Below are 25,748 nucleotides of genomic sequence, written 5' to 3' on the forward strand. Positions count from 1 at the left end.
TTAGCACAGCTGCATGAAACCGGATCGGATGGATCGTCTGGCTGAGAACTCCACCTGTCCACTGCTCGCAGCTAAACCGCCATTAAGGTAAAGAGCCATGGGAGGAAAAAGTCAATCCATCATCCTTTCTTTAAAGCTCTCGGAGGAACCTTTTCTCTGCTTCTTTCTGTTTCTCTCCGACAGCACAGGCAACCACTTAATTCCACAATATATACAGTACATTTATATATAGAGAGAGAGAGTCTGTGTCTCACCTCAAGGGTCTGCATCAATGTGGGCTTGATGGCATCTTTCATCAGCACCGCCAGCGCTCCACTCACACCCTGACAGAAAGAGAAAGAAAGGGAAAGGAGAGAGGATGAGCAGATTGTCAGGATTCAGACCAAATGTGCAAATAATGGACGTGAAGAATAGTCACATAGACCATTGATCACAAATAGCACTAGAGTCCATTGACAAGTTTGTGTCCCTTGTGCTCTGCTAACGAGCTATCAAGATATGCTGTGTCAGCTGTCGGGTTTGTGAACATTGACTAACTTTGTCACCGAGCTGGCTTTAGGTTTGTGATGGTGTTTTTGCATCATGGCAAATCAGAAAGATTAACGTAACTTGACGAGGGATCCTCTTTTACAGCACAGTGACACATGGGAAACTTGGGTAACCTGATGCTACAATGTGATCTTGTGAAATGCGTGAACAATACCAAGTTTGTCTAATATCAGTGATGACAGGTCGACATTTTCATTTTTTTTATTTGCACATTTCTGAATTTGCCTTTGTATTTTCTACTTGTATCCTCGCTCTTTCAGTCGCCTCAATTTCATTGACATAGTGATGGGTGCCGCCTGTCAGACATAAAAAAATACTCCTGAACACATACCCATCCAGTCAGCCGAAACATTAGCTCTAAAACCCTGAGACGCTGTAACTGAGTAATACTCACTAGATCCTCTGCGGTGATGGGCCGTCCAGAGCGGCTGGTCCCCACCACCATGCGCGCCAGTCTGCTTCTCATGTCCTCCAGGCCGTCTGCCAGAGCCAGGATGGCCATGATCTCACTGGCCACTGCGATGTCGAACCCAGTCTGGAGTGTGACAAAAAACAAAACAAACAAAAAAAAAAAACATATATGCAGTCACTAATGATGATTGCGGATCAGGAGATTCACATTTCACCAGTTATGAAACCGTCTGTGCAGTTAGAGGATAAATCAGGTGCTGCAAGCAATATGTTTACACTCCTATAATAAAACACATTTGTCTCAAACTCAGGTAATTGAATGACATGAAATAATTCCCTTGAGGATAAAACTTTTTTTTTTTTTTAAATGCAGCTTTCCTCAGACATGAGTCGCTGGGTTTAATCGCTCGGGGAAGACACTATAACTCTCAAGACGTGAGCCAGGCTGGGAGCGATCAACCATGAATGCGTTTAACTCCGCACGATGCGACTTTCTATATTGATTTATGTCAAACTAACATAAAAAATATGCAGTGAGCGGCCGACTGCAGGAAAAAGGCACGGGGAAGAGTGTGGAAAACCAAAAGAAGTCTCCATTTCGTTTAACAAAAATAAAAAGAAAAAAGAAAAATAACTTTAAACCACATCAATCCACTAAGGCACACAACATTTTTTCCCCCCCTCTCCCAGCGATAATACCCTGAGGGGCTATAGTGTATCCAGCACTGGAGGAAGGTGGAGGGGCATGGGGAATGAAAGAGAAACAGAATGGATGACGGCGGTAAATATAAGCATATGCTGAAGCAGCTCAGAGGCCGTTCCAGGTGTGTGTGTGTGTGTGTGTGTGTGTGTGTGTGTGTGAAAGGGTGGGTCATTTTTGCCCTTCTCTAAACATTTGCTTTCACTTAGGCCTGCAAGCTTCCCATTGACATGAAGTGTTTATTTACAGAATTTCATTTAGCCGTCATTACCACAGATACATACGGGGTGAGCTACATCTGGGCTATATCATGGGCGGAGGAGGGTGTGTGGGAGGAAATGTGTGTACACATGAGAACGTTTTCAGACGCTAAACCGCAGGCATTTGATGCTACATTAATAAAAACAATATTGCACCCAGGCTAAACGACACCCACCAGAAAAGCCGGGACTGAACATATTTTACAATTAAATATTATGTTAATATCTTTGCAAATATTTCCTCTGTCCAGAATGTACTTTCATATCTTCGCGAGACCGACATTGAAAGTTTTCAGAGGAATCAAGATTGTGAAAACATGAATGCTACATACCTCTCTGCTCTGTCCTTTCTCAGTGCTTGCCTGTCCAACTGTGATCTTCCTCAAGAAACGGTCGTTCGTATCGACAACTGAAAGAAAGACACGTTCGTTTTAAGCAAAACCTGTTATGAAATCTGAAACACAAAGCACCATGTTTGAATCTAAGCCGCGGTGGTGATTTATCCGTTTACAGCCTGAACTTGACGGACGCGGCTGCGGATCAACAGGCAAACTGGGAAATGGAAACGAAGTGACGAGAAGAGGCGTCATGACCTCCATTTACCCTAAGTGCTGACACGTTGCGAGCATTTACCACTTAAAGTTTCTCCGCTTGGCATTAACCTCGGATAATGTGGCTGCGGACTGTGGCTACGCTTTTGTTCCAGTCAGCTGGGAAACAATGGAAGTCAAACATTATCCTAGTGTTGGTCTGGTGCAATGAAAGGGGAACCGAACAACACGGTTTGTTTCGTGAACACACAGATGTGCAGTCGCAAGCCCGAACCTTCAGGTGGTAAATCTGTTTCTGATCTCCGGGGTTGGTCTCTTTAAGCGCCATCCCTGGAGCCGCTGGAGTAAATACCACATCAGTCATAGCGGCACCCGGCTGGTTGTTCTCACTGACAACTTTAAACCAACACGGCTACGGCCGCAGCAGCTTTTCCCACAACCCTCACATCCACATTTATTATCCTGTGACCGATGACCGCAGCACGTTGACATTGGCTGCATTGGTTTAATGTGCAGTAATTGTATAATTCACCATGTCATGCGACGTTCCTCAAGAATGTCCAAACATGTTTGATGATAATGAGATTTTTGGGATAGTCATGATATTGATTTGGAAGGGATTAATACCCAGTGGCTGCAGAATCTCAGACTGGACTGTCTGCAGAACGTCTGCATGAACTTAGTGCTGCTTTTGCAAAACATCTGTGAAGTAGGCTGATGCTGATAACATTCAGTCAGTTCACTACTGTGTGCTTATCACTGTAACTATTGTGTGACACATCACTGGTTCAGTTCATCAATCATCATTAGCCTTCGTGCTTATTGATTCTGTTCATGGCGAATCCAGTTCAGAAGGCGATGGTAATGGGCCATAAAACAGAAGAAGGAGAAGAATCGTTACGTCGATGCACGTCAGTCACATCACATGACGCTGACGTGACGACATGTCCGAAATCGCCCCCTAACTCCTAAATACTGCACTATATAGTGCAACCCTACACAGGGAGTAGGGGTTAGGGAGTGAGTGGACGATTTCGAACACAGGTATTGAAGACGCAATGGTGGAGAGACTAAAACACACCAAGTGTGGCTTCACTTCACCAGAAGGGGCTGTAACGGCGGAATATGCAACCTATGTAGCACCATAATTTCAAGCAAAGGCAACAACACCACCGACATGATGCAGCATTTGATTGCGACGCACAGCTTTAAATACAGAGATCCGTGTGTTTGACAATCTCTGGTCAACAAGTGCAGCTATCGCTGAGTCTCAGCAGTGCAGCGCTAGTGACCAAGTTCCTATTTTTTCTAAAACAAGCTCTTATCTCTCTTAGCTCTTTTCTAAAGCAAAAATTAACAGGAGGAATCGATAAGGGAATCAATCAAGAATCAGAAAGATAAGCAGAATTGATAACGGCATCGGCATCAATAAAATCTTAGCGACGGCCATCCCTACACATAAAAAAGGTTTTTGAGGAAGCTTCATAACAACACTTTGTAAACATACAACTACAACCTGACAGAGACACTGGTAAACCGATATTTTCAGCCAATTTTGGCATTGTTTTTCCAGCAAATAATCTACAACTCTGTGAATTACCACATCACTTGCAACTCCCACATCTGCTTGCAATGTCAGCAAGGTAGTTAGCTAGTTAGCTAGTTAGCCAGTGGCTTGTCATGCTATTACAACAGAAATTATACTCCTTACATTTTTACGCTATAAGAGATAATTCAGGCTCTACATACAACCAATCCTTTGTTTGGTTTGAACCTCAAATTCAGTTGAAATTCAATTGTATTCTCTGTCAGTTTTGGTCAACCAGGCCCAGTAGAAATTTTCAACCAAACAAAAAGGTACAAAAAGGATTAGCCTAGAGAATTAGCATAGAGATACCTCTCTGCCAGGTGATCTTCGAAGGGTCAAAATCAAGACGCACAAAGCTGCTGACTTCCTCTGGCGTGAGCGATGCAGGATCTGTTTTAGTGACGCCAAGACGCTGGAATGAAAGAGAGAATACACATTAAAATTGATTTTTTGGCTTCGTACTACCCACGCACATCCAACGGCTCTTGTTCGTATCAGCTGGACACGCAACTTCCCTCAAGGATTTAACTGTCAGGTTCAAAAGGTTCAGTAGGAGAGCTCTGCTTTAAAGTCTTTATCGCTCACTCTATCCATTAAGGCCAATAAATATTTTATATCCTTTTAACTTCTTATCCTGCAGACTTTCATACAACTGGACAAACACTTGAGATGAGTTATGTTCAAACTTTTCCCTGTTGTCACCTTTATTTTCTCAGTTAGAGCTGCGTATTGGCCAGTCGTCATACACACTACATAAACTCATAGACAGGCAGCTGTGAGCTTCATTAGGCATCAACAAATACGTATTTGGAGACAGTGGGTGCACACATCTGTTTTTGTACAAACATGATCCTGTATAATTAGTTATTCGTTAGGGGTTCTGGCGCTGCTATGTTTGGACTCACTCGCAGCCTGCAGATCTGGATGGGTGAGAATCTTCTGACTCCATTCACTGAAGGAACCAGTCTATTGAACAGGGCCTTGGTGGTACAGGAGAAAACAATCATTTTAACATGTGCATGCAAGTAAAGTACTTTTAACTACTGTTATTTTAATTTTTGCAAATAAGCTTCTAAATATTCATTTAAAAATGTGATTTACTACCATTACACACGCTTAAGTCACCTCTGATAATAAATCAAAATATCAAACCACCGCAAAGTCACCTTGTCTGACTGCGTCGCCTCGTGGAGCATCCTGGCATCGATGGCTGCTGCCACCAGGTTATTAGCTGCTGTGATTGCATGAATGTCACCAGTCAGATGGAGGTTAAACTGAGGGGAAGATATAAAAAAAAAATTAAAAAAAGAAAGTAATGTACACATTGTGGTATTAGACGGCTCCAGTGGATATCAAGCCTCTCACAGTGGGCTCGGTTAAAGGGCAGCAGTCAGTCTGAACGTGTTCAAATAAAGTAACCTTCCTTGGTATTTTAAAATATTATGACACGTTTCACATGAGCTCCTCGAATTAACGGAAACAAAACATGTCTTTTTTTTTTTATAAAATTAAGCAGGGGATTGGAGGAAGAAGGTGCAATAAGAGAATGAGGCTGCCTCTTCCCTCTGACGGCTGCCTCTCTCTGTATTTATGATCAGTCCTTGTAGCCACACAGCTCCAGGGGTTATGAATGTGAGTCTGTTAGTGGGAGTCTCTGTGTGGCTCAGGCCTTTGAAGCCCACGCTGGCCCTGCTAGGGAGCACTGTGAGTCCGTCTGCATATCTTACCTCCTCCATAGGAATGACCTGGGCATATCCCCCTCCTGCAGCTCCCCCTAGACACAAAGAGGAGGTAACACAGTTAGAGGCAGGCGACGGGACGGGGACACACAAAGGAGCAGTGCTGAGCGCTGGACTCCAAATGAACTACTCCGCCCCTCAAGAAAATGTAGCAGGGTATGAAACACTAGCCTCACACTGACAAAGATAGCTTATCACACAGTTACTTTAATACATTCCTAAGATCAGGCGCCAGGCTCCGGCCTTGTCTAAATCCCACCGAATGTATTCAATTTGAAAACATTGTTATGTGAAATCTGCGCTGATACAAAGATATTGCTCCCATTCTGTCTAAATTTTAGATAAAAGATGACTTTTGGAATGGCTCTTTAAAATAACAGATTAGCGTATGCAACATAGTAAAAAAAAAAGAGAGGTGGAAGCATACAAAGCCCGTACAATCACTTTAAAGATCGACTGCTGACCTTTAACCCCGAACGTGGGTCCCTGGGACGGTTGTCGGAGACAAGCGAAGGAGTTGAGCTTCAGGTGGGCGGACAGCGCCTGCACCAGCCCGATGGTCACTGTGCTTTTACCTTCCCCCAGTGGGGTGGGAGTTATGCTAGACACAAATAAATCGCAGAACATTTATATTTCAGTGTGCATTACGTGCCTGAATCTAGACGCATTAATGACATTCATTGTAACATTTGACACACGTCAGCAGCAAACTGCAAAGTTAGAAAGTATCACTGGAAAGTAGCAGCAGAGACACAGTGATCACTCATACCCGTCTCCTCGCTCAGGGACACTAGGGTTTTATTTATGTGACAAACCGAACAACTAGTTGGTAACACTCACCCGGCAACCAGGACATATTTGCCATCGGGCTGTGAGTGGAGGCGGTCTAACAGGGAGAGTCGGACCTTAGCTTTGCTCCTGCCGTAGGCCTCAAGCTCCTCGGGCAGCACACCGATCTCCTCGGCCAGCTGATCTACTGGTTTGGGCGTCTGAGCTCTGGAGATCTCTATGTCACTGACAAAGCAAAGAAAAGATGACATTCACTCGGATATTTTTTATTTCTCTTACACAAACGCAACTAACAAATATTAATTTCATGTTAATTTGTACAGCAAAATGCTCCTGCTGGTGTTTGATGTAGTCAAGGTTCTACAGTACCTCGGTACGGGGGTCAGGGGCTGCAGCTTGAGGCTGCGCAGACGCCAGGGTCGGTACTGTTGATCCTGGAGCCACCGACTGCAGCTACGCACCACGTTCTAGTAATTCATCATAATAATAAAAAGAAAATGAGAAGAGAAGACGGTGAAGAACGGCCGAGGCAGGAAGTCAAAGAAAACAGAACAGACATGCAAACAAAGAGACACACCTGTGTTCTGTAGGCTGCTGTCAGGTATCCTAACCCGGTCTTGGGAGACAAGCCTGTTGCATGTTTGTCTAAAAACAAAAACATTTTGATAAGTGACCATGTTGAGCTGAAATATGCAATATGGTAAAGTTGGACAGAATACAAGGATATTGTTCATGGAGACAATGAACTGGAAGTAATATGTCCTCCATTTTTTCATATAATAAATCACACACACGCATTTAAACTGAAATAATATTAGTATGTGATGTGGTGGGGTTTTTTTCAGCTATAATTTGAAAACATGATTGAACATTTTTATTTCAAGCAATTCTTGTGGAAAGGTTTAAAATCCAAGCAACGTGTTATAACAATGACTGTTTTCGCAACAGCCCAGTGCAACAAAGATGTTATATATCAAGTAATACCTGTGTCCATGGTTTGCTCACAGCAGATTACAGCAGCCCCTGGTCGAACCCAGGAGGGTGGAACGTCCACGTTGCTCGTACCCAACAAGACCAAAGCATCAGCCTGCATCACCTAGAAAAAAAAGAGCTGTTTGATTAGTTTTACGATGGTATGGTATACAATGTCTTATATGTATATATGTCAGACATTAGAAAGACTTTTCAGTCAGCTACACTCTCTACTAATCATATTATGTGACATTCTAGTTTAAATAGTAGACACTGACCCCTTGTGGTCAGTCCTGGTCATTGCACATACTGCAACTTTAGTATAATAATTTCAAAATGATACATAACAAGCGTACACATAGGGCCACTATATAGAACTGGAGATTTTTGTTGATGAAAACACTAAAACAAAGAAAAACTAAAACAAAAAAACATTTATAAACTCACCTGTGTCTGTAGGTCCTGGGAGTCCCAACGACTCCTCAGTGCTACCATCCCACTTCTTTCAATTAGGCACTGAAGAGCCAGCTGAAGGGGTCCTTCTCCCCCAACAAGCAATACAGTTTTCCCCTCCAAATGAGCATCTGTAGAAATGTTAAACAATCAGTACCATACAAAATGCAGTCTCAAAGGACATCGAGAATAAAAGTGTGACCCTTTAAGCATAATTCAATTTAAACATCAGGGTGTTGCTGCTTTAAAGAGGACGCAGCAAACATGTCATTTGTAACTTGTTTACTGATGTTGTAGATATGGTGTGGGTGAATGGTAAGATATTATATTGTACTCACAATAATTAGTATTGAATAATTTGTTCACTTAACGGCCCTATGGTTTTGTCACTACTAAACACTGAATTCTCACCATGTTTCCCCAGCAGATCCAAAACAGCACAAGCGAGTGGTGGCACAAAGCCTTTGCTCAGATCTCCTCGTACCAGACGGCCCATATTCAAGTCTGATATCCTGTAAAAAATAAATAAATAAAAGAGAAAGAAAACACATCAAAATGAATGTACTGTTTAACTCCCCGGAAGCGAGTCACATTTTACCAGCCATAAGATGTTGGGTAACATAACAATGCAATATCAATCACATGTCACTGATGAAGTGTAACACCCTTTTCTTTTTTAAGTTTATGGGATCTCATCTATTTTTTATGAATTTGCTTTGGATAATTTGCCCCCAGATAAACCGGTTCTCGTCAATTTGCGATGATCATGAAGGGTGCCTTGCTAATTTTCTCATTCATCCGTTTGCTGAAGACATGCACTCTTTGTTTAGGACTTAATTCTTTGCAGACGTTTCTGATTTAGTTCAGATTTGTCACACTGTCTTTGTTAGCACGGAGAAAAATGCACCACTGATACACTGTACATTCCTCTACCTGGGGGCTAAACTATGGGGGACGTTCAAAATCAATACAAATCCAGGATAAGGTTTATTATCTGGCTTCTTTCAGCCTGACCTGTATCAATCTGGTCATATCAACTCGGTTAGGTATGTGAAACCTGTGTTTCCCAAACTTGCTATGAGCTTGTGCACACAAAAGTAGTAGTGTTGCTATCAGATGACCAATAGCCGACATGGAAAAATGCGAATATTTCTCACCAGAGGAACAAAATATGATAATTTAGGCCCAAAGCAAAACACAGCATTTTATTCTTATTCTTCCAGCTTAAAATACACAAAGATTATTCAAAGGTGACTTTTATCAAGTGAGTATAACACTTCAATCGATCCCTGCTGAGGGATGACGTAGCTTGCAGCCAAAAGGTTCTGCAGGTTCTTACCCGTCCACGTCCTTCTCAGGTTTGAGCGTGTTGAGCACTCGGCCGGTGAGGGAAGCCGGGGGGAGGTGGAGGAAGACGCCATGCACCCTGGGGTCATCATTCAGCTTGAGCAACTCCTCCACAATCTACACCCCCGCGCAAAACCAACACGCACGTTTAGAAAACTTGCAGAAAAAAAGCACAGATACTAAACACACACACTGAACATGCTCAGATATGCAGAAAATCTCGATTTAACAGGCCAGTGCTGCTGACTGAGCAGGGAAGGAACGGGAACCCCTGAGAAATGTGATACAAGACAAAGCGAGCACACAGTGGAAAAGAGGGTGACAGTGGTGCAGTAGTTCAGTAGAGCAGCAAAGTTCGTCTAAGGCCGGGGATTGTAAATCACTGTCAGGTCAATTGCCTGAGCTATTCCCAGGAATTCCTTGTTCCTGTGCGGATCAAGTGGCGAGCGCCAGCTGAGCAAAGAGGGCCGTAGCTTAGAGGGCTCTCCCCCGCGTCAGTTGCACAGTGCCGACAAACACCATGAGGTGAAAAGAAAATCACTGAACTTTATGAGTAACTAGATTAGTCACTGAACAATGGTGCAATACTGGTTTATCAAAAAAACAACAACACAAAAAAAAAACACCAAGGGAACACACAACACAAATCATGCAGTGACTCGCATAATGAAAGAGGGACATAAACCGTGAGTCAGTCGCACTTACTTCATCTTCACTGCTCTCCCTTGCCAGACAAATCTGAGTTACGTTCAAGCCAATCTGCAAACACACACAAAAGGAGAGGGTGAAGCTTTTGATTTATTCTGCAGCTTTATTTTTGCCATTTTGTCAAAGAGCAAGCGAGAGAATTACCTTTCTTGCCATTTTCTTATTGATTTCCAACACGCTGTCATCTTCACCCGCCTTTAAGATAAAACAAGAAGCTCATTGAGGAAAAGGACAAAGAGGCCTGATAACACAGAAAAGGCATCAGAGAAAGCAAGTATCCCTCAGGTCAAAGGTAAATTAAGGTACAGCAAGTCACTACAAGCTCCCCATTGCTGGTTTAAATATACTGGCTTTGCATTAGTTTTGCTCAGTGGTGTGAGAATATTTCATTTTCATTGCAGTACCTGTAGAATGGCCAACAAAGGCTGGACCGATGGATTTCTACTCTGCAGCGCTGCCATTGCCTCCTTGGTGCTCTGTACCACTTCGCTGTGAGAGAAAATTAAATAGTCAAAATATACTTCAAATGAAGTGGACCACATGACAGACATAACACAGTGCTTGAGGATTAATAAGAGGAAAGGATAAACACGCTTTTAAAATAATAATTTATTAATTATATGGTCTGTTTAATGTTTTTTCCCCCAAAAAATAAGTTTTAAAGTGTGCAGTTCATGGCATACCAACACCTTAAGTCATGGATGCATGGAAACTGAGCTTTATTCATGGAATTAAAAGAGTGTAGTTGCGTGCACGTGTCACTTCACTGCGCATGCGCACTCGTGTGGGAGGGGCTAAAATGGTCATACACTGAATTAACACACTGACCCATATCCGGTCCAAATGTAAACATTAACCACAAAAGCCCACATCTATCCAACTATCTGCCCTATCGGATTTATTCCGTTTATACATTCAGAAGACATGTTTTTTATAACATTAAAAACAACATTACGTAACATGTATACAAAGCACATAGCATGAAATCGTATCAAAATATGCAAATACGTAAACAATAAAAAGTGATGATATATAATAGCGTTAGGCTAAAATTTAATTCAAGCGTGTCTTAGCTATGTTTTCTGTGAATAAAGGCACTTTTTTTTTTTTTTTTTTTTTTTTTTGCACTGCGAAGCAACAACGGAAGAAGGTTACATCAGCTGGCTGCAAGACGATTTATGATCGGGTACACGTGCAAACCTGGCTACTAGCCAAGGGCCAGAACGAAACGGCGATCACCACATTATGTTAAGTTTCGGGCTAAAATCACACACACGAAAAAACTATAGCGATTCAATGATTTGTAGCCACATACATACACACAACATTTCTCACCGCAAAGAGCTGTCGCATTCTGACCCATCCTCATTCTGGGGCTGATTCCCAAAGCGCACGGTTAATTTCGGGCTGGTACTGGAGCTGCTGGAGGAGGCGCTGGCCGGTCTGAGGAGCAACCGGCCGCTGGAAACCCCAACGGGAAGGCACCTCCGCGAAAAGCCGCTGAAGCTGCTTCCTGGACGGGCTGGGTGTACCCGAAGACTCCCACAGGCGCTGCGGATTAAAGCCAACTTCATTTTTGTTTCTTCTACGTTTCCCACACACACACACACACACAAATCTCAAACACTGCCGAGTTTTGCCTTGAGTTGCTTCTCCAGCGGTTGTTACAGCGAAGTTCCTCCGGGAGGAACAAAAAGGAAAGTTCAGGTCGCAGCTCGGTGCTGATGGAGGTACGCTGACTTCAGGGGCGGTCGGAAATGTGACCACTCAGACGTTGGTAAACTTCGACAGCCCTACAGTGTGGCAAATCCCAGTCAGAGGAAGCCGCTTTATGACAACAAACTCTGTATTAGAGGAACACGTGAATGTCACGATGTAACATATCGTAATTATTGTAGTTTAAATTAGGTGACACTCCAAACCTGAACGTCACTGTTACGTTTCTGCTCATGGGTATGTTCAAAGGCGCGAAAATTGCAAACTTTATGATTAAAAATCCGAGGGAGACATGAATCCAGTAACCTTAGACTGAATCGAGATCTAGAATCAAGACAATCTGGTGAAAATGGCACAGTTATAAAAAAGTTAGGGGTTAGAGTGGGTTAAAGACCACACTAGACGAATGTCTGGTCATGTGAGAATCATATGTCCCTCAGCATCGAGTTTGCGTTTTGCGGGTGATTGAAACCGGTTTGTGCCTAATTTGATCAGAATATACAAATGACATATATTTATCAATTAATCGGAGACAAATTAACTAATTTCTACAGATGCCTAGGAAAATATCCTCAATCTGTAACAGCTCACAGCTGCTGATTTCATTAGCATTCAAATTACACGATATGGGGAAGTCTGATGATCTGGATTACGTACACAGTCCATGAATGCATCACCTCACTCACATTATAAAATAACAGTATTTATGTACATATATTTATATGTTGTTGTTTTTTTTTTACATTAATATCTGTATTCTTATTCTAATTGCCTATTTATTCTACACATTCTTATTGCCTACATTGCTTTTTCTTCTGAACACTGGTACACTTTGAGTAGGAGCTTCTGTAACGAAGAGTAATTTCCCTTTGGGATTAATTCTGATTTAAGTGCAATTTATTTTAGTTGTGTGTACCTGGCACAATAATAAATTCGTGTCACCGGACACAATGTGCCGTGGAGACTGGTAAAACCACACTGGTCTGTTGTGTTAATCTCTTTCCCTCTCACCTCACCCATTGGGCGTGTCTAAAAAAAAACTTTGACGTCAGTTCATCTCAGCATGGGCTTGGTTGTTTTGACTCCAGATCTCACCCAAAAAACTTATACAGAAGCTGCATTTCAAGATAGAGTGGCCACTGAATGGTTGCCACTTTGATCCGGACACCCCCGTTAAAACACATGTTAAGTTCTGCTTACTTCTACCCCAAATTAAGCAAATTTCAAATTGGCACTTGATTCATGCACCTCGCCCTTTACAACTGACGCTCCTGGGATGCGGCGTCACCGCAAGGGCCAAACCGACCGGGTTTCATTCCTCAAGTCACATCATTACACTTGCATGGCGTGGCGCAGTTCATCACCCTAACGATACGGCAGCAGATTTCCAGCTTTCGGCTCCAGAGATAGCTGCATGCGTGGGGCCCTTAGCCGAGCTCGAAGCCCTGAGGCTCTTAAAGAACCGTAGGATGGTGCTGAGGGTCCGCGGCTGCTTTACACCGACGAACGAAGTTTGATACTAGCGGACATCAGAGCGAAACTGGTAAGAATCTTTTTCTTGTATCATGTCAGCCTGCATGAGAATGAGAAATCATTGTTTCAGGTCGTTGCCCGTATGATGAACGGAGATCAAAGATGAAACGATTAACCTGAAACATGGCAGTACTTGGATCTGTTCGGACTTTTGGATCAAGCTTACATTAGGAAGACTATTTATAGATTGCATAGTGTTTATACCATGACTTGAGACTGACCAAACTTCTTAAGTGTGAAAGACTAAGCACTGAATAACGATGTCTAACTTGATGAGCAGGAATGAATCTCTATTTATGTCAGAATCCAAACTTTAAATATATTATTTCCGCTTAATAAAGAACTGTGTAACATTTGCTGTCAGCCTATTGTCAGCTGGAAGGTGTAAAACATGTCAGATAAGGGTGTGACAGAAGAGATGCCTCCAGAATCTTCCACTAGCCTTTTTTTTTAAAAAAAGATATAACCATATCTGATGTACAGAACGTGATCAGATGTGCCACTTGGGTAAAAAGTCTGCACAAAGGCAGGCGTATTGCAGATCACAAGGTGAAAGAACTAGTTTGGTGAGAAGCAACACTGTCTTTGGAGAAGGAGAACCTGTTAGGCTGGTGATGGGTGCTGTGTGGGTTACACTTGAAGGAAGAAGGAAAAGACTTTTAAACATGCATCACAATTTAAACAAGAGGCCGGGTGTGTTCGCACCCGCTTGCTTTTTTTAGCCTTGAATGTGCTCCGTAGTCTAGCCGGCCTCGCTGCGATGTGGGCAGTTTTGGGCTTGGTCATTTAAATGAGGTCTTGTTACCAGTGTGTGTTTGAGGAGTGCAATTAGAGAGACGGAGAACGATTAATTAATATTTGTATCTTTCTGTTGCTCTCCAGCCAAAACATGAGGGACAGACTAGGAGACTTGCAGGAGACCTCCAGCAACCATGTGGAGCCTATGGACTACGCTGAGTCCACCGTCTCCGACTCCTTCAGCAATGTTGACCTGGAGGACGAGCTTCAGCACGAAGCCGTGGTGTTTGACAACAGCGGGGATCTGGACGAGGTCTTTTCCCAGTCACAGGACATCCACAAGGAGATCCAACACATCCGACTGGAGGTCAAAAGGCTCCGCGAGCAGAACTCCCGCATCCTGAGTGGCACCACCACCATGAGCACAATCAAAAGGGACTCCAACGTGATCGGCGCCGATATAAAGTCACGGGCTGAGCGCGTGCTCGGGTCCCTGCGCGACATGGACGGCACGGCCCACAAGCTGGAGGAGAGGCGCGGCTCGAATTCGGCCATCACGCGTATCGCCAGGACCCAGTACGCCTGCCTCAGCAACGGCTTCCGCGACGTCATGTTTGACTACAACGACGCCGAGATGAGCCACCGGGAGAACTGTAAAGCCCAGATCCAGAGGCAGATGGAGATAGTGGGGCGCGAGGTGACGGGAGATGAGGTGGAGGAGATGATAGAAACAGGCCAGTGGAACATCTTCAACGACAACGTGGTGATAGAAGGCCGAACGGCTCAGTCAGCGCTGTTCCAGATTGAGAAGCGTCACCAGGAGTTGGTAGACCTGGAGAACCGTATCAAGGGCATCCATGACATATTCCTGGACATTGCCATGCTGGTGGAGGAGCAGGGCTCCATGCTGAACACCGTTCAAACCAACGTTCAAAAGACTGATGAGGCCTTACAGCATGCCCTCATCAGACTTGGCAAGGCCAAACGCCATAAAGACAACAATCCATTTAAGAAGATGTTTTGTAGCTGTTTTCCATGTGTCGATTAATGATTGCAGAGAAAAGAGATGGGTGGAGGGATGGCAAAATATGCAACGTGCTGTCTAGACAAAGAGAGCTTCTCATTGTCACAAAGTATTTATTGGCATGGCTTGTAGAGTTGTTGCATAATAACTTATTTCCAGGAAGAAAAATTAAAGATTGGATACAACAGCAGGAGAGACAAAAATGCTTTGGTGAAATTGAAAGTTGTATTAAAGTAATGTCTGTAATGTTTAAATGAAATGTTTGAGACAGGTATCTCAAATCACCATTTATCCGCCCAAGACGGTACGACTGTGGGAAGTGATTTTAAAAAATATGTTAGGTATGTGTTTGCACGCGACAAGCTGCCCGTATAGAAATATTTTCACATACAAATTCAATTCAGAAAATATTTCGTATTTTCTGACCCAATTAAAAAAAAAAAAAAAAGGGATGTAGCAGATATAAAGCTGAGTCTGTTTTAAGAACTGTGCCATCTAGATGAAGTTCTCGATTAGATTTTATTTTCCCGATATTTAAATATTATGAAATGCTCTGATTACCAGTAACAAGTCATTCCATGTGGGTCACGTTGCACCGCGCGTTTGGAATTCCCCATTATTTTTGCCGCATGGTTGGAGAGCGTGAGTAACTTAACATATTGATTAGGTTTTGTGATCAGTCTAGACTTACACTAATTTTCCTCTTTTATGACATTGTATTATAATAGCCTTTTTGCTGTTTTGTGGTGTATTGTATATAGTATAAAGATATATTAAAATATAAAATGAGAATGGGTGTTTTCCTGTTTCTACAATTCACTCACACACACAAACACACAGAGAAATTTTTTATTCATCCTGTATTTATCCCGTGTGGTGGTTGGCACTGATGTCTCACAGCAAAAAGGTCCTGGGAAAGGACCACCCCCCCATGTGACCCAGTAGAGGACAAGAGGTTACAGTAAATAAATGAATGAATGAATGAATGAATGAAATTCATGATCCAGCAGCATCATTAGACAGAGACAGGAGAAATTACAGTTTGTGTTACAGTATATATGTAAAATGTACAAAGTAAATGTAATAATATTCATATATTATTATGTATAAAAGCAATAGAAAGATAAAATGTAAAGTATATATAAAAGAATAATAACATATATATCTAAATTCATGCTCTTACCCTCAACACTCAACATATTCATACGGCTGCTTATTCTATTCAGTAGTTAAGTCACACTCTCATTTGTACACTTGACTTAGATTGTAATATTTCACAGACTGTCATGATGCCTTATTAATTACCTGGCAGTGATTCTCAAAAGGAGACTGACGGGAAAGACAGAATCATATGGTGCAGTGGGATGGACCGTGTTTGTCACCTGGGGAGGTGTGGTATTTCCTGAGCAGACAACACAAAGCCACAAAGTGATCGGAACAACAAGATGCTTCTGAACCAAAGGAATCAAATGAGACACATCGAAAGGACTTACTAGTTGTTGTTGTTTTTTTTTTTTTTATATATATTTTGGGAATCCATCAGAGAAGGTAAGACATTTTAATCTTAAGTTTAATTGTGATGGATTTAGTCAGGAACAGTGAATCCCCCTGGAAACGAGCAGATATCGGGCAGTGCAAACAAATCAGGTCTGTTTGAATGGAAACTTTGGGAGCCGCGTTCCATTCATGGTTCAAGAAACTGAGTGAAATGTTCTATCATACGGGCAACATTTGAAAACGTGTCATGATGTTTTATTAACATGGAATGAGGAAATAGATTTTTAATGTGAAGGCTGAGACTGAATGAAAAGATGTGGCTGTCACGCAGTGCAGCTGTGGACGTCAATTTTTATAGCATGGGACAGTCAAAATGAAAGTATAGAGCTACATAGATTCAATTACCTTAATATGTAAATGTAACTCTCTGTGTATAGCATAGAGGTGTGTTACATATTAAGGTAATTGAATCTAAGCAGCTCTATACATTCATTTTGTCTATCTCCGACGTTCCAAATAATCAAGTTCAAAATAAAAGTCTGTCTTCGATAATAATGGTGTCTTCCTTGTTACATGTTTTGTAACCAATTACAAGAAGTTTAAATGAAGACATTCCTGTGCATCCCTCATCTGTGACCGCTGTCATTGCTGAGAGGACAGATAAAAACTGACCAGTCACCGAGTTTGTCAGGTTCGGTAATGCGAAAAATATTAGCGGTTACAATACATCAATACATTTCATCTCGATGAAGTGTTTTAAACTATGAGGGGAGTGCCAGCATCTCATGAAACCATGCTATCATTTTCAACATTTTCAACAAAGCTAGATAACACTTTGTTTAGTAACCAATAATTTAATCTCTCAGGCAGAATGCGGGACATGCTGGACAGGCTGCAGACCATTGCTGAGGAGCAGGAGTATGGGCCTGAGCTGATTGGGCCGGAGTATGACGTAGACAAGGAGACACTGTATCAACAGGCAGTAACGTTTGAGAACTCCTCGGGGGCTATTGATGAAATCCTGACGGAGGCCCACTCAATGCGCAAGGAGATCTCCCTGCTCCGAATAAAGGTGGAGTACCTGCGTGCACACAATGAACGCTTCAGCACCTCAGTGCGCCGCTTCACCCTTCTTAAAAAGAACTCTGACACCATGGCTAGGGATATCCAGGACCAAGCAGGGACTCTGTACTCCCGTGTGCAGGCCCTGGGTCAAAAGAGCACCCAGCTGGAGGAGAAAGAAGGTCACAACTCCGCTGTTAGTCGCATTGCCAGGGCTCAGTACGACACGCTGACCCGTGACCTGCAGGCTGCCATGATTGACTACAGGAAGGCAGAGGAGATGCAGAAGGTCATATGTAGAGGTAGGATCCAGAGGCACACCTCCATCATGGGGACACATATCAGTGATAAGCAGCTGGATGAGCTGGTGGACAAAGGCGGCGAGGGCTGGACGGACCTGTCCCAGAGCCTTCAGACAGAGGGCATACGCTCGACCCGCTGGGCCTTGTGTGAGATCAAAGGCAGGCACAGGGAGCTGGTGGAGTTGGAGGCCAGGATGAAGCTGGTTCATGAACTGTTCAAGGACATGGCCATGCTAGTGGAGGAGCAGGGAACCATTCTGAATAACATCGAGGTCACTGTGTGCAAAACTGAAGAATATATTGAAAAGACCAACATTGTCTTTGCTAGGGCCAAGAGGTACAAGAGGAAAAACCCCTTCTTACACTGTTGCCCCTGCCTACCCTGCTGGAGAAACTAGAGTTAATATGACCACTGAGTACTTTTAGATGATCAAATATGGAAGGACACATTTATCCACCAACAGTAACAACCGCTGGAAGTGGACTGAAAAATGAATGGTGTTGTGCAATACATTTAATTTATAGAATATCCAGCCTTTACAGAGATACAGAGAGTGTAACAAAAACTGTTCTAAGCTAATGAGAAGAGCGCTGTATATTCTTTCAGCGTGCAACAGACATGTTGTATGACTCACTGACTAATAATCTAAACTATTTCCAGAGTTTCAAATAAGAATCGTTGCCTGCAACCTCTAATGAGATGAAATGTTAGAAGTCAAATTATATTAATAAGTGGTTTTATGGTGAATAAGCGTAGTAATTTGTGAAGCCTTTGTCTTTGTGACTCACAAATAATCGACTAATAAACACAGGCAATGGAGCTAAATTTAGCCTCCTTGTTTTATCATAACCTACTGGATTTCTCTTCACACCGTTTCCTCCTCCGCTCTATTCTTGGCACGTTCCAGTCTCTCAAGTTTGTCGGCATTTTCGGAATGTCCCATTATTTTTTTCTTGTTTGTTTTCAACTCAAATGGCACCGGAGACCGAACATTTTTATTAGGACTCACAGTCTGTCTAGGTCCTATACAAAACTTGCTCCTTTGATGCATCACTTACACTAATCTGTTAATTAATCTGGCAGTTCACTGCCTTTTGAAGACTTTTTTTTTTTTCAGTCTTGTGGTGTGTAGAATATATAACATGAGGACATAGTGAAATATAACGTGGATCTGGATGTATTCGTGTTTCAACATAAAATCCACATCAGCGCACAACAAGGTGATTTTGTTAGATTAGATTTAATATTTGGTAAATAAACATATTTTTTACAGAACATAGGTACTTGTACAAATAGCCTATAATCCCTGCACGTTCAGGCTTTCTGTCTGCCCTCGGGGCTCCCTCACTCACAACTTCCTCCAGAGACACAGGTATGCACAGGCATTACGACTCCACAGACACGGCTTTTCGTTTTATGCAGCGACCAAGCAAAATTCTTATTTCCTCTTTAAAATTGTCACGTACACTTAATCTGGACTTCATCAAGTGGCTCAATTCTTGGAAAAAGACAAAAGGGGTTAAATGTTCTTTCTTAAGAAAGTAACATGTGATGCAGTGGGATGATCCATGTGTGTCACCTGGGAAGGTGGGGTTATTTTCTTTGCAGAGCACACAGACAACTTCCTTCATCAGAACACAACGATGCTTCTAAACTGAGCAAATCAAATGAGACAGATTGAAAGGACTCGCTAGTGTTTTTACATTTTGGGAGTTCATCAGATAAGGTAAGACACTTTACTTTGAGATTTTAATCATATTTGAGTTGTTTTTCTTAAGGAGAGCGAAAGCACCTGAAGACAAATGAGTAACTAGCAGTCCTTGCAAATCAACTGGTGGTCTGTGCTGGTGGAAACTCTCAAAGCTGTGACTGATTCAACAAATTAGATGTTTTATCATGTATTCAGACAATGTTTAAATTGGTTTCATGATTTTTTTTTTTTTTACAGTCATGGAATGAGGAAATAGCATTTCGGTGAAAATGTTGAGACTGTATGAAAAAATAAGTGCTCTTCAAGTACTACATTTGTGGATGTTTGTGATTGCATTAGACAAATAAAATGAGTTTAAAGAACCACATAGAAGTTAATTTACCGTAACACACCTCTAAACTCTACCATAAATCGTAAGTCTCTTTTTCAGTAAGCTGGTGTCTTCCTTGTTCCTGGTTTAAATAAAGACATTCCTGTGTGCCACTGATCTGTGGCTGCTGTCACTGTTTAGGGAACAGATCTGCAGTCGTAAATAAAATCGCCAAGTCATCGTGTCATTAGTTAGGCAACATTTTTCCCAAATTTGTGTAATTCATCGTTTCGCATAATATCCTAACATAGTTTTTGTTTATATGCAGTAAGTATAATTCATTAAAATGAAGAGTGTTAAACCATAATGAGGTTACCTAATTTTAAGGTGTCAGTTTTATCTATTTTATGAGAACTTGCCTATATTTTCAACGGAATAGTAAGTAAGAGTCTGACTAGTGATGAACTAAGTACCTGATAATTGATTTTACACTGATCTCTCAGGCAGAATGCGGGACATGCTGGACAGACTGCAGGCCCTTAATGAGGAGCAGGAGGAATATGGGCCTGAGCTGATTGGACCAGAGTATGACGTAGACAAGTCGACACTGTATCAACAGGCAGTCACGTTTGAGAACTCCTCGGACATTGATGAAATCCTGACGGAGGCCCACTCAATGCGCAAGGACATCTCCCTGCTCCGGATAAAGGTGGAGCGCATGCGTGCACACAATGAACGCTTCAGCACCACAGTGAACTGCTTCAGCCTTCTTAAAAAGGACTCTGACTCCATGGCCAGAGAAATCCAGCAATTTGCAGAATCTCTATACGTGCGTGTGCAGGCCCTGGGTCAAAAGAGCACCCAGCTGGAGGAGAAAGAAGGTCACAACACTGCTGTCAGTCGCATTGCCAGGGCTCAGTACGACACGCTGACCCTTGACCTCCAGGCTGCCATGAGTGACTACGGGAAGGCAGAGGAGATGCAGAAGGTCATATGTAGAGGTAGGATCCAGAGGCAAGCCTCCATCCTGGGGACACAAATCAGTGATAAGCAGCTGGATGAGCTGGTGGACAAAGGCGGCGAGGGCTGGACAGACCTGTCCCAGAGCCTTCAGACACAAGGCGTACGCTCGACCCGCTGGGCCTTGTGCGAGATCAAAGGCAGGCACAAGGAGCTGGTGGAGTTGGAGGCCAGGATGAAGCAGATTCATACGCTGTTCATGGACATGGCCATGCTAGTAGAGGAGCAGGGGTCCACTCTGAATAACATCGAGGCCAGCGTGTGCAAAACTGAGGAGTACATTGAAAATTTCAATGTTCACATCAAGAAGGCCATACAGTACAAGAAGAAAAACCCCTTCCTACAGTGTTGCCCCTGCCTACCCTGCTGGAAACACAATAAAGTTTTTTAGACTTAATTTCACATTGATTCACAAATGATTCAAAATGGAAATAAACTCTACCATAAACGCTAACGCATGAAAATAGTTCCGAACTGAAGGGCAGAACAATGGTAAAATTATTCATTTCGGGCAATTATTGGCTTTATCTGCAGTAATACAAGTCTTCATGTTATTATAATGACAGAGTGCAATTACAATGCATGTCAGTGTGTTTATGTGTGCATGAAAAAAAAATCAGTGTTCAGTCAGTGTATTGTATACTTCAAGCAGTTGATTTAAATGCAAAATAAATGTGGTTATAGTGAATTAAATCAGTTTGTTGTCCTGAAAATAAACTATGTGAGTCATGTGAGAAAAAGGATTCTCGTGCTCTTAAGAGATTTGGAGTAAGTGGAGTCATGAGAGTGACAAGCAGAGTGAGGATGCTTGACAAATGACTGTTAGTGGTGCCACAATATAAGCTGAATAAAGTCACAGAGATGTTGGACATATTAGATGAAATATGATGTTTTGATGCAGGTGTTGATGATGATGATCATGTATTGTGTAAACTGCTGAAAGATGTGGAATTTATTTATTTATTTTTTTAAAAAAAGTTATCAAGATCTTCTGGACAGTTTGGCAAGCTGTTCAACTGAAAAACAGACCCAACATAATTTAAGCTATTGTGGAATGTAGTTTCTAACGAGAAGACAAATTAAAGCATGTTGTGGATGTGGAAAATATAAAACTATATTAACATTAAGTGGTGTCATGAGCTTAGGGGAGAACTAGTATAACTGTTTGTGAAAAAGCAATAAACACAGGCATCTTAGCTCAATTTAACCTTACAGATGCAGAAGGACCTACTGGACCTCTTTTGGCACACTTTCATCTCTTCTTAGTACACTGTGTGTACATTATTCCAATAGTATTGCATTGCCTCAAGTGGCATTTAGATTAAAGAAAAATAACATATGTAACAAAATAAGCAAAGGATGATATAACAACTAGCATAAGAGCGATATCAACTCCTATATTGAATATTTACACCTACAGTACACAAGTGTTGCCTTAAGCGCCTCAAGTGGAAAATAGAAAATACGAGTTTTCCTCCGCCATCTTTGTTGTTTACACTCGGTTTCGCTACCCTGGCAACCGCGTGTGTCGTCATGACATGTGTTACCGCGAGACTTCGGTCCCCTTCTCCGAGAGTTGTTCTTCTCTACTTTCAATTGAGTTGGTGCTCGTAGCCCAGCCTACCTCCCGCGGCTATATACTTACATTCATGTTACTCGTATTTCTTATGTCTTCAACAACCTCGAGCAGCTGTGAGAAAAGCAAGTTCTGGAAGGACCGAGAGCGAGCTTCCAGTTTTTGCTCAGTCATCAGCGACAAAAGTAGGTTACATGACAAAATATTGAATGCGCTCATTGTTATGCTTTTGACAGATATCTGATAGTTATTCCAAAATACAACAAAAACAATACTAATACTACTAATAACAATAATTTATGAGGAGTAAATCCAGTAAATTGAATAATTAGGCTATAACTTTTAGTTTTGACGAATGCCGTTTCCTTGGTTCCAGTGTGTGTGCTACCTGGGCTCCTAGTTTTCAAGGATTTATTTGGTAATTTTATCCCCCTTAAGGATCCCGAAGGTGGTTGCTGCTTTGCTTTGCGCTTCTATTTGATCGCAGTTTGTGTCAAAAACACAAATGCGTTAAAGATATTGCAGAACTATTCTACTTTTGCTATCGTTCAGCATACGTCGACGTCACTTTGCCGGTCATAGTTAGTTTTCCATCTTCCTAGTGACATATCCTCACGAACCCACGGGATTTTCGTTTTTAATATTAAAGTTTAAGTCAGGAACACTATCTTAGTACTAGCGGGAGTTTCAGTGAAAGCCGTGTCATGGTTGCCGATGAGCATTAGCAGGATCCAGACAGTTAGCTGCGAATTAGGTGCTAGCTGCTAACAATGCGCAAGCATCATAGTTTCATAACTGTTGTCGCGTCGTTATTATACAGCTTGTATAGTAGTATAATTCGGAAATACCAAAATAAACATGAACGTAACTGGACCTACTTATAAATCTACTGTATGACGCAGGGGTGCGGTGTATGTACCAGGATGGCCGAGTGGTTAAGGCGTTGGACTTAAGATCCAATGGACATATGTCCGCGTGGGTTCGAACCCCACTCCTGGTAGATAATTTTGTCATTTGCTTTTACTATTGATGTGCTTTCGTGCTCATCTAAGGCCAGTATTACCCATTATTAATAACGATCATGTAACAGAAGCAAAGACATAAATCAGGGAGGATCAGTCGTTGTGAAGCAAATTGTGTAACCAAGTTAACAGGTCGACACTGACAACAACGACATAACATGGATTATGATCCAATGCTTAATAATCTAGAAACTGAAGCAATGTTAGATTGAAGTCCAGCAGCAGATTTGCAATATTATTACAGATTGAACCACTTCCTGGTCTTAGAAAAATTATCCAAACATTTGCTGTTTTTGGTGAATGTGGATGATGCAATTTCAGGTGTAATTAGGTGGAACTTGATCTGAAAATGTTTTTTTTTATATATATATATATATATATACTGCTTTTATGGTAGTAATTTTTATTATTTTTTTTTTTTAGAAGTGTGGCACTTTTAGTAGTAGTGACACTATCAGGACAGCAGAGGGCACTTTAGGCTTTTCTTTCGATTTCTGGGCTTAAGTCCAGCAGTGGAAGGCTCACATTCTGACTCTGTAATTTCACTACAAGGGCGATGCCTCACACTCATCGATACCCAGTCATCTACATCTCCCACAGGAAAAGCTTCACAGAAAATAGCTGCAAGAGTTTTTTTTTCTTTTTGTTTCAACGTAATCTCATAGATCCAAGAAACGTAGCGCATGCGTTTTGTGACAAACTGCAGTATATCACTGTGTACTAGTTGTTTCGAATGCTTATGGTTTCATAATTATACATATTAACCTTTGTAAATATGTCACTTAACTTGTTCCATTGCTCCCTCTGTTGACGCCCAACAAATCTGCTTGTCACTTGATAGGTGTTCGAGAACGAAGAGAGAGCACTAATTTGTGAACATGAGCTTCTTCTTTGAGCTGTGCGAGGAAACACCCACAAAAGAGCCCTGACAACCGAGAAGCAGGAGGGAGAAGGATGAAGGCTCACAATGGGAGATCAACATCTCTGCATCCGCAAAGCCTCACAGACCCTTTCCAGTGGTCCCCTTAATCTATTATTCAATCCCTTCAGGTACTGGAAAAGTTGTTGGTTTTCAAACCGACGTCAATCGGCAGGATAACGTGAAACCGGACACAACAGGTGGTGCAAGACTGTATGGTAAAGAAAACTGCTGGTGTAGTTATTATCATACTTATTTAAAATAATAATAATAATAATAATTTGAGGTTATGATTACATGCATTTCATAGAATTGATTTATAACAAAATATATTTTTGCCATGATTCAATGTCACTGATCTATCTAAAAGATTTAAGATGCAACTAGTATACAAACATATTTCATGGCTTATATACTGTAGTGTTGTGGGCCCGAGTCCCCAGCGAACTCTGTCAGTGGTGGAATGCGGTTAATCTTCTCAAGAACTAGAGGTTTTGAGGTACTTTTCTTTATGGATTTTGGTTTCTTTGCATCTAAACACTACTTACTGGTGTTTCTGCATGGTAATAATTCACATGTAAAATAAAAAATCTCATTTTTACAGATTAAATTATCCCAACAATGTATACAGTAGGTCAAATGAACTGCATATCTAGGCCTGTCTTAGCATTCAATTGCTAATTTATGGAGTGGTAGTAATAATAAATATATTATATATAGACACACTGGCAGTAGTTCATTCTACTTAATTTATTAATTTGCATTTTCTTAATAAAACTTTTGCACCGTAATTCTATTTTTGTGCTTTTTTCATTTGTAGTTTTTTTTTTTGCCTGTGGTATTTCTATGCATGTAACACAGCACATTCTTCACATCACACCATCCATTGCATTACATTAAAACTCATGCGCTTATTGTATATAGTCCACTTGCGGCCCCTTTACGTGGAAACGTTCACCTAATAAATACGAGTTATATTTTCCACTGGTAAAATTTTTGTTAAAGGTTTTGCCTGCTGCAGTCACGTGACGGCCACCGCGCCATGTTTCCATCTTCGCGTCAGGAAAAACTTTTACAGCCTGAGGGAAAAAGCTCAAGACCGTGGTCACGTTACCTTGAGTATGCACTGCGCTTCCGTTTGAGCCCTTCAAAATAAAAGTGTGATCGCCGTGCCCATTTGGGAGTACGTCCCTGAAGGTATAACAATCGACTGTAAATAGTAAATATCTCTATTAATGTTTTTATATCAC

At 41.8% G+C, this 25,748-nt stretch overlaps 4 protein-coding genes, 1 long non-coding RNA gene and 1 other non-coding gene across 7 annotated transcripts in view; 5 read left to right on the forward strand and 1 right to left on the reverse strand.

Annotated features, from left to right (window-relative positions):
* mthfd1l (methylenetetrahydrofolate dehydrogenase (NADP+ dependent) 1 like) overlaps positions 1-11,830 on the reverse strand; it is a 31,423-nt gene extending 19,593 nt beyond the window's left edge. For both annotated transcript variants that reach the window (XM_047573833.1, XM_047573834.1), the window contains exons 1-19: positions 11,403-11,830; positions 10,472-10,556; positions 10,212-10,262; positions 10,065-10,118; positions 9,352-9,476; positions 8,424-8,524; positions 8,007-8,143; positions 7,572-7,683; positions 7,165-7,232; positions 6,957-7,054; positions 6,639-6,812; positions 6,263-6,399; positions 5,787-5,833; positions 5,226-5,333; positions 4,965-5,039; positions 4,369-4,471; positions 2,253-2,329; positions 944-1,084; positions 255-323 (exon numbers count right to left, since the gene is read on the reverse strand). In XM_047573833.1, the coding sequence (XP_047429789.1) occupies positions 255-323; positions 944-1,084; positions 2,253-2,329; positions 4,369-4,471; positions 4,965-5,039; positions 5,226-5,333; positions 5,787-5,833; positions 6,263-6,399; positions 6,639-6,812; positions 6,957-7,054; positions 7,165-7,232; positions 7,572-7,683; positions 8,007-8,143; positions 8,424-8,524; positions 9,352-9,476; positions 10,065-10,118; positions 10,212-10,262; positions 10,472-10,556; positions 11,403-11,641 (2,001 nt within the window). In that variant the 5' untranslated portion in view covers positions 11,642-11,830. The remainder of the gene's footprint in view (positions 1-254; positions 324-943; positions 1,085-2,252; positions 2,330-4,368; positions 4,472-4,964; positions 5,040-5,225; positions 5,334-5,786; positions 5,834-6,262; positions 6,400-6,638; positions 6,813-6,956; positions 7,055-7,164; positions 7,233-7,571; positions 7,684-8,006; positions 8,144-8,423; positions 8,525-9,351; positions 9,477-10,064; positions 10,119-10,211; positions 10,263-10,471; positions 10,557-11,402) is intronic.
* A 1,036-nt stretch (positions 11,831-12,866) lies between these two features.
* LOC124999087 (syntaxin-11-like) lies at positions 12,867-15,870 on the forward strand. The gene is made up of 2 exons (XM_047573849.1): positions 12,867-13,326; positions 14,199-15,870. The coding sequence occupies exon 2, from the start codon at positions 14,206-14,208 to the stop codon at positions 15,100-15,102; it is 897 nt and encodes a 298-aa protein (XP_047429805.1). The 5' UTR covers positions 12,867-13,326; positions 14,199-14,205; the 3' UTR covers positions 15,103-15,870.
* A 585-nt stretch (positions 15,871-16,455) lies between these two features.
* LOC124999088 (syntaxin-11-like) lies at positions 16,456-18,765 on the forward strand. The gene is made up of 2 exons (XM_047573850.1): positions 16,456-16,626; positions 17,442-18,765. The coding sequence occupies exon 2, from the start codon at positions 17,447-17,449 to the stop codon at positions 18,335-18,337; it is 891 nt and encodes a 296-aa protein (XP_047429806.1). The 5' UTR covers positions 16,456-16,626; positions 17,442-17,446; the 3' UTR covers positions 18,338-18,765.
* A 354-nt stretch (positions 18,766-19,119) lies between these two features.
* Positions 19,120-22,128, forward strand: LOC124999086 (syntaxin-11-like). Its single transcript, XM_047573848.1, has 2 exons — positions 19,120-19,666; positions 20,465-22,128. Exon 2 carries the CDS (start codon positions 20,470-20,472, stop codon positions 21,370-21,372), a length of 903 nt encoding a protein of 300 aa, XP_047429804.1. The 5' UTR covers positions 19,120-19,666; positions 20,465-20,469; the 3' UTR covers positions 21,373-22,128.
* Positions 22,129-22,587: 459 nt separating this feature from the next.
* Positions 22,588-25,289, forward strand: LOC124999092. Its single transcript, XR_007111139.1, has 2 exons — positions 22,588-22,742; positions 24,421-25,289. It is a non-coding gene; the product is annotated as an uncharacterized LOC124999092 (long non-coding RNA).
* On the forward strand, positions 23,475-23,557 carry trnal-uaa. The gene has a single exon. It is a non-coding gene; the product is annotated as a tRNA-Leu (tRNA).
* Positions 25,290-25,748: the final 459 nt, after the last annotated feature.

This window comes from Mugil cephalus, chromosome 21, assembly GCF_022458985.1.
Source record: "Mugil cephalus isolate CIBA_MC_2020 chromosome 21, CIBA_Mcephalus_1.1, whole genome shotgun sequence".
NCBI classification, from domain to species: Eukaryota; Metazoa; Chordata; class Actinopteri; order Mugiliformes; family Mugilidae; genus Mugil; species Mugil cephalus.

Bases quoted from the DNA above. Each gene is read 5' to 3' on its own strand.
- LOC124999086 (XM_047573848.1), top strand. From the start codon at position 20,470: ATGCGGGACATGCTGGACAGACTGCAGGCCCTTAATGAGGAGCAGGAG.
- LOC124999087 (XM_047573849.1), top strand. From the start codon at position 14,206: ATGAGGGACAGACTAGGAGACTTGCAGGAGACCTCCAGCAACCATGTG.
- LOC124999088 (XM_047573850.1), top strand. From the start codon at position 17,447: ATGCGGGACATGCTGGACAGGCTGCAGACCATTGCTGAGGAGCAGGAG.